Consider the following 8,596-nt stretch of genomic DNA (forward strand, 5'->3'; position numbering starts at 1 on the left):
AACAATATTCAGTTAATGTCCTACAACAGGGGTGGCCAAACTTTTTGGTTCAGGGGCCACAATGATGTATCAATGTGACAGCCGGGCCGGGGGGCATTGTTTGGTTCCGTCTTGATTCATGTCGGGCTGAGGGTTGTTTTAATCTCATTCTCCCGCGCGCGGGGTGACGTCCACGCGCAGCTGCGACGACCAGGGAGGAAGGGACTTTTCGCGGCGCGCGCGGCGTGTGGACAGTGGGGGATAACATAAATAAAAATTGGATCGTTGTATTTTAGACTTTAAGGCTTTTTAAGATCAGCGCGGGAACCCTGGCTCATTTATACCAATATTGGACGGGCCACATTAAACACATCAACGGGGCGCATGTGGCCCGCGGGCCGTAGTTTGGCCACCTCCAGGCCCGGTTCTACGGGGGTGCATAAGGGTCCCAGTTGAATGTTAAGCACCCTCACTTGAAAAAGAGAAGGGAGTGAAAAATATTACATATACAATAACAATAATAATAATAATAATAGTAGTAGTAGTAATATGAAGAAGAAGAAGAAGAATATAGTTGAAAATAAAATAAACTGTAATTGTGTTCAAATATTGTGGTCAAATAACTATAGTTAATAACCCCCCCCCGTCAACGATCGCCGCCGTCTTGGTTAAAAAAAGGTTGGGCACCCCTGCTCTATATAGTCAATGGCTATTTTACTCAGAACACAACATGTACACAGCATACTATTTTAACATTAAATATTTTGCTTTGGTATCTTCTATTTTAATCTGCACATTGTGGCATACATTTTATTTTATTAGTATTTTAATTTATGTAACCAATATTCTGAAAATTCAAAGAAAGACAGAGACTTGTACATTTTTGACTGTCTGCTGAATTTAGTTATACATCTTTATTCTAATTTATAACAGTTGAGGCCCAGAGGGAGGAAGAGGAGACTCAGCCAGAAGAAGTGGCAGCAGGTCCCTCAGAAGCCACCATAGGTGATGCTAGCCCTACTGCATACCCTTCTATATGGAAAGAAGAACAATATGAACAGTTCAAACAGAAAAATGAATGGATGTATGCTCACAATGGAAGGCTAGGCTGTACCCCATGCCATGATGTGAAGGATCTGGGTGTCATGGCCTCCCGTGGTGTTAATATTGCTATTCAGTAGGCTGATGGAAAGATAATCCCAGCTGGTCCATCAAGGGATGTCCAGCTTTCATCACTGCGCAAAAAAATCCGTGAACACAAGAACTCTGCAGCACATAATGAAGCAGTCAAGATTATTCAGACAGCAAATAAAGATATTCTTCTGAACATGAACGCGAGTAGTCAGGAGTCTGTGTTTGAGTCTACTGCCAAGGTATTCATGACAACCTATTATGTGGCCAAGAACAACAAGCCTTTCACAGACTTTGAGATTCTGATTGACCTGCAGCATGCAAATTCTGCTGATTTGGGGCGTGTTTTGCATAGCAAAACTGTCTGTTGACATAATTGAGCATGTGTCATCACAGATGAAAAAGGAACTTCTAAAAAAGATAATAGAGACCAAAAGCAAAATCACAGTATTGGCTGATGAGTCAACCAGTGTTGGGCACAAATCAACACTAATTGTGTTCCTGAAGGCTAGTGTTGATGGAGACATGGAGCCCATTGCCTTTCCGTTGTACCTGGTTGAGCTGGATAGTATGTCTGCTCCTCATATCAAGGAACAGATTATGGGTTGCTTGCTTAAAAATGGCTTTACTGTTGAGTTGCTGAGAGAAATCCTCATTGGATTTTGCAGTGATGGGGCCAGTGTCATGCTGGGAGTGAAGTCAGGTGTTGGGAAGTTGCTCCAGGATGACTTCCCAGGCATCATACTATGGCACTGCCTTAATCACAGACTGGAGCTTGCTGTTGACCAGGCACTGGATGTGACAGGGGGAACAAAGGACTTCCAGGCATTCATGGACAGCCTATATTCATTATATAGCCAGTCACCAAAAAACATGCGGCAGCTGAGTGAATTTGCTCACAACCTGGACATCGCCCTCAGGAGGATTGGAAAAGTGTTCAGTGTTCGCTGGGTAGCTTCTTCATGGAGGGCAGTCTCTGCAGTTTGGTAGTCTTATCCAGTCTTGGCACAACATTTCCGTGAGGCATCAGAGGATGATACAAGGGACAGCAGAGAGAGGGCCAAATTCAAAGGTCTGCTTTCTAAGTTGTGCTCCATCAACTTCCTGAAAAGTCTTGCACTGATGGCAGATGTTCTGACTGAACTTAAGAACTTGTCAGAAATTCTTCAGAACAGGAAGACCACACTCCCAAAGGCCCATGACATCATGACGACGTATGTCAAACGCATAGAAAGTTTCAATTGCTACCCAGGACAACATGCAGTTGATGCCAGTCAGGCAGAGGAAGTGATGGAATTCAAGGGAGAGGATTTAAGAGTTGGCAGGTCTCCCATCATTGACTCTGCTCAGTTCATCCAAGCAGTGGCAGACAATATGAAAGAAAGACTCTTCACAACCACAGCAAACAGAGCACAGGCCAGTGTTGCAGCCAACCGAAAAGAGGCTTATAACAGCCTTATCAATCAAATGGCAGTCCTCAACCCTGACAACTGGGACCATGACAATCCTCGATTTGGAGATAATGAGGTGAGGGCTTTGTGTGATGTCCTACATGTGAACCAACAATAGGCCCATCTTGGATTCACAGAATACAAGGCCAGTGGAGGAAGAAACATTCCCAACAAAATGAAGAAGTTGCTCATGGCAGTGGCACTGTCTCCAAGCAATGCTGACTGTGAACGGGGGTTCAGCACAATGAATAACATCATAACTGAGTATAGGAGCAAACTTACAACAACAAATGCAGCAAATCTCCTCTTCATCAGCTCTGTGGGACCACCATGCAGACAGTGGGATCCACTGCCTTATGTGAAGACCTGGCTGGGCAAAGGAAGAAGAGCAGCCCACTCAACAAGCTGCATGGCTCGCCGGTACACAGAAGAGGAGAGCTACTTCAGCCCTCTGTGGAAAATGTGGAAAAGTGTGTAGTTTACCTCCCTCAACATGCCTTGCTAATGGTCTGTTAAGTTTTGACACAAGTTGTATGCACAATTGAAAATAAATAATTGACTATACATATTGTCAAGTGTTTCTAATTTCTACCCCATAAAGACATTACAAATTTGAAGTTTGTGTTCAGGGATGCATGAAGCTGGGGGCGGGAGGAGAACAATATGAACCAATGAAGGTCGGGGTAGCATTATAGTACCTGCAAGAAATTCAAACCACTTTCACCCCTGCACACACATCGAACGGCCCGATTATTCCCCCTATTACTCATTGTATGAAGGAAATGTCTGGTCACAAAGGCGCATGATGTGTGTGTCTATATGTGTTCTGCTCAGCTCCGCTGTGTGTGTGTATGTTCGGTGTGTTTGTGTGTGTCCAACAACGGCATTTGTTTTCAAATTACCATGAACAGTCTTCTTCTTCGAGTCCGTAGCAATCTCAGATGTCATTCTGCCAGTATCGGGCACAGGCCACAGCTGATGTGGTAGGTTCTGCCAGGTCTTCTGGACTGCACCGGCGGGCATTGGCACATTCCAGTAGGTGGGACATTGTCTGCACTGATCCACAGCTGCATGTGTCTTCTGTGGTGTAGTTCCACACTTTCATCAGTGCTTTGCACCTCCCCTGTTCCACACGCAGTCTACTAAGTGACTTCCAGGTTGTCCAGCCAAGGTCGTGGCCAATAGCGATGTCCACTACCATGAACAGTAATTTACACACATCTGGCCAACTCCATAGGTATGTGGGTGTTCCCAAAAGAAGTTAGTTTAATCTTAATCTCGATGTAGTGCTAAATGCTGTCGGAGTGCACCGGAACGAACGCCCCGGTATGACGTTAATATGGCTGGCTAACAAGCCCAGGGGTCTCACTGACATTTCAGTTATATCAATATGTGCAGTGCTTGAATTGGGCCGGTACTCACCGGTACGCAGTACCGGCACTTCTGATTTTTACCCATGTGGTACCGGCACTTCTGACTGAGTACCGGCAAGGTGCCGGTACTCAGTAAAATGCCGGTACTCAGCCGCCGGCAATATACGTATATATTGTAAACGCAACGCAGCGCAAATGTGGGTCTGACTGCCTCACAGAGGGTGACTGGCTGTCTACATGACGTGGCCTGCCGACATTGCCACTTTCATACAGATCATACTCATGCCCTCGATTGGTCTCTGTGTGTCATTCAAGCTCGGGAGGGTGTGTGTTGGTGTATGTGTGGCGCGAGCGAGCGAGAAAGCGCGCGCACCGGTAACGTGTATTGTTGTTAGCATCTGGTGCTAGCTAGCTGCGCTAACGGATATAAGGAACTTTTTCAACAACAAGGTGGAGGGAGAGTCCTTTGCTGTCAGACTGAGAGGCTGATAACTACAGCTCTGGTGAGGTAAATTACTCTCTGAGTCTTTAGATAGTTAACTTAGTTTAAGTTATCTCAGTGGGTCTCAAACGGTTCGGTCACCATTTATGTAAACACATATTTCCATTTGAGGGGGTAGTGATTAGTAAAATATGCATGAATAATACAAACAAAATGTTAACTAGGTGAAAAAAGGTAAGATAAACTTGTTGAGAGCTAAAACTAGTCTTTGCTGTTGCCTCAAAGAGGAGCAGGGGGGAGAGGAGGGAGACAGGAGAGGCCGATTCAGGAGCCCAGACACACTCACAACTATAAATGAACCAAAAACAAATAAATAAACAAGTTTCAATGTTTTTTCATATTGGATATTGTATGTTATTGGTTATGGCCATGTACTTATGATTTTATGATTATTTAAATGTATACATTTTTGTTTCATATGGGTGTAGTCTCTTTATTTCCCCCTCAAAATGCACCAGATTGATGCATTTAAGTCCAACATTTCAAAAAAAATCTTACCGGGGGACCATGCCCCCGGACCCCCCTATAGGATTTGAGGCCCGGCCCCACTGTTCCCAAATAGATTTGCAATTTTTTTTAAATAGTAACCCATCTCCATATGTTTCTTTTTGGTTAGTAGATTTAAACTAGAGGGCTATCACTTTGTGCAGCAACGCTATTGACAAATAAATCCAGCAAAATGGCACAAAAAACTGGTAGTGGCCTCAGGGACGAGGAGTCATCTAACCAGCCAGTAGGAGTCAAGCTTTACTTTCTTTTATATCCATAAAGAAAAAGTAAATCTGTTTACAGTTGTTTCATTATGGATGTTGAGAGGTATCCATATATCTCTTCATTTTGCTCTCAAAGTGCACCAGATTGATGCATCTAACTTCAATATTTAAAAAAAATGTTCCCGGGGGAGCATGCCCCCGGACCCCCCTAGACTAGAGGGTGTCAGGTCCACTCCCCACTTATAAAAATAGCACTTTACCACTGCACCCCCTCTAATCTCAGATGCACCCTGAGTCATTTTGTTTAAGTACAGTGAGCCTTTCTAAAATATACAGTAAAGAGACAAACCCACCAGCATTATAGGATATACTATGACTTTGTGCCAAATACTTGTTGCTGATTTAGAGTACTGGCACCTTTTTTATTCCAATTCAAGCAATGAATATGTGTACAGTGGTCCTAATTTGTTTTAATTGTATCCTGGTTTTAAACTGTGTTAATACTGTATGTTTTGGATGCATATTATTCTATTATTTGTTCAGGCTGTTACATACAATTAGCCACTGTTGCCACCTATATTAGGCTATATTATATATTATATTAATATTTGTAAAGCGGTCCTAATTTTGTGTTTTAATTGTATCCTGATTTTAAACGTTGTTAATATGTTTTGGATGCATATTGGTATTTCTTCAGGCTGTTAAATACAATTAGCCTCTGTTGCCACCCGCTGGTGAGTAAATATTAAAATCAGTTAAAATTGACAACCGGTCCGCACATTTTTTTTAATGTATCTGCCGGTCCTTGGCACGACAAAAGTTGGGGACCCCTGATTTAAAGCATGACAATATATAGAGAGGATAATGTTTTTAATGCAATGCTGTCTCACAACGTATGCTTCCGCAGAGAATGGCCCGCGGCGGGTAGCATTCGCTCGCGATCTCAAGTCGTCTACAACATACCTTTAGGGAGCTATATAGAAGCCTATGGACATCCCGGAAAGTTGAAAATGTACGCTAAGGGCCGGCCCCACTTGCGTTGGAAAAAGCCGACACAGGGGACTTGACATAACGTCAACATAGGCCGACCTGAGGATGTGTTTGCTCCACACAGCAGTACACGCCCGGTGGAAGCAGGCTCCATTCCGAAGCGTGGAACTCCGTCTCTCCGCGACGTCTCCGGGGTAAAATCCTCAGCACAGCCGTACTCTACAGGTGGGAGCAGGCCTCCGCAGATCGCAGACACCAGACAGGTGGAAAGCAGGCAGCAGCAGGTGGAGCCGCTCCGTCTCTCTGTGACGTCTCCGGGGAAAATTCACCTCAACACAACCGTACTCGACAGGTGGGAGTAGGCCTCCGCAGACCGCAGACGAATGCATGTCTGTTATGTTGAAAAGCTCCGTCTATGCTGCTGTGGGCCAAGTTGGTGTTCGACAACTGATAATACAATAAAGGTATTCTATTCTATTCTAATGTATTACATGTAACGGCATTAGGTCATCAGGGTACAAATAGGCAAAAGTGTTCCCTTACAGTTACAGAAGTAAAAACAATCAGATATCAGGTACATTTATGTAAAAGAGGGATCATTAACAGGATAGCAATGATACAAAACGTTTAGAAATAAAGAACAATACATCAAATCATCCTATATCTGTATATGGAAACTTGGAGCCTCAATCCACAATGAAATGGTTCATCAACAGTCAGTGGTTAACGTATTTCAGTCAGACAACTCACGTGTTTCTTTAACATGTTTATTAGAAGCAGCATATAGTTGAGTTTGGCGACTAGGCTCGGGCATCATCACTCCATAGATATACATAGCACGATGAGTGATTGATTTAAATAACTAACCCCCGAGCCTACATGTGGAAACTGGGGTGGAGGTGGGGCAGCCAAGCAACAGCGACGTAAAGGTAGCTGCAGCAATAGCAGCAGCAAGCAATGCATGGAGAGAGATCTGGCAGGTTAAATAGAGCGACATATTAAGGAGACTCTGTTTGGTTGGTTTTAGAGTGGCAAGGGGTGTTATGTATGAATGCAGCATAAGTGCTCGAGTTGACTGCCTGAACTAGCTCGCAGGCTTCGCCCCATTAGTCAAAAAATCAGTATGACAAAAACATTAAACATATTGTCCACTTATATTGATAAGATAGAGTTGTTTAAGTCTTATATGAATGCCGTGCAACAATGTTGATCCAGTCAGCAGATTTTTCTCATGTGGTGAACTGTCATAAGACGTATTCCTTGTCCTTTCCATGAGCTTCTGTGTGTTCAGCTGAGCTGCCTGAATGGAGGCTCTGCCCTCTCTGTTATCCTCAGTTTGAATTTTCATTAAGCTTTGAGGGACTGACACCAACACACTTGTGTTTATTGAAACTCATACGCCACTTAAATCTTTTGTCACAAACATTGCAGCTTTATATTTCCTCTCCTGTGTGGATTCTCATGTGTTCCTTTAAACTTTCATTCCATGTAAAAGCTTTCTTACAGACTGAGCAGCTAAAGGGTTTCTCTCCTGTGTGGACTCTCATGTGTTTCTCTTAAATTTCCACTCAGGGAAAAAATGTTTCTTACAGACTGAACAACTAAAGGGTTTCTCTGCTGTGTGGATTCTCATGTGTAGCTTTAACTCTATGTTCTCTGAAAAAGCTTTCTTACAGACTGAGCAGCTATGTGCTTTCTCTCCTGTGTGGATTCTCATGTGTCTCTTTAAATCTCCACTCTGTGAAAAAAGCTTTCTTACAGACTGAGCAGCTATGTGCTTTCTCTCCTGTGTGGATTCTCATGTGTTTCTTTAATTTCCACTCAGGGAAAAAGCTTTCTTACAGACTGAGCAGCTGAATGGTTTTCTTTTCAGCACTACTCTGTGGACCACTGACAGAATCATGTCTATTTTTCAGTGAGTTTGAGCCTGACGCAGGTTCTCTGGTCTCCTTCCAATCAGCACCTGTCTTCAGTGTCAGGTTCAGAAGAGTCTCCAGTGTCGTCCTCAGTCTTTGGTTGTAAACTGCTCTCTGGATCTGAGTTCCAGGCTGGTTTTGGTCCTCCACAGTCATCTCCATCAGCTTCTGTTTCCATGTGTTCAGTTTGTCTTTGATGAGGCTGAGAGGACTGAGGTTTCTCTTCATCATCTTCACTCTTCACAGGGTCAGGAGTGAAAGTGGACTTGGTGATATCAGCCTCCTCCAGCTCCTGAAGCTGCTCTCCCTCCTGACTGATCCTGAGTTCTTCCTGTTCTTGCTTAATGTGTGGGAGGGGTTCTGCGTCCTCCTGGTCCAGACTGGTGCTCCACTCCTGCTGGTCAGGGAGAACCTCTTCTTTAACCACCACCAGCTGCTGGACATCTGCAGGAAACAGGAAGCACACAGTCAGAAAAAACCGTAGCATTGAAAAATCTAATCACCATTAAAACGGGAGTAATTTTTCAGCCCTAATAATGCA

At 43.9% G+C, this 8,596-nt stretch overlaps 1 protein-coding gene across 1 annotated transcript in view; it reads right to left on the reverse strand.

The window, feature by feature from the left end:
* Positions 1-7,504: 7,504 nt before the first annotated feature.
* LOC307041122 (uncharacterized protein) overlaps positions 7,505-8,596 on the reverse strand; it is an 8,979-nt gene continuing 7,887 nt past the window's right edge. The window contains exon 2 of the mRNA XM_079684453.1: positions 7,505-8,499. Within this exon, the coding sequence (XP_079540579.1) occupies positions 8,096-8,499 (404 nt within the window). The 3' untranslated portion in view covers positions 7,505-8,095. The remainder of the gene's footprint in view (positions 8,500-8,596) is intronic.

The sequence above is a fragment of the Notothenia rossii genome (genome assembly GCF_949606895.1).
Source record: "Notothenia rossii genome assembly, chromosome: 5".
NCBI classification, from domain to species: domain Eukaryota; kingdom Metazoa; phylum Chordata; class Actinopteri; order Perciformes; family Nototheniidae; genus Notothenia; species Notothenia rossii.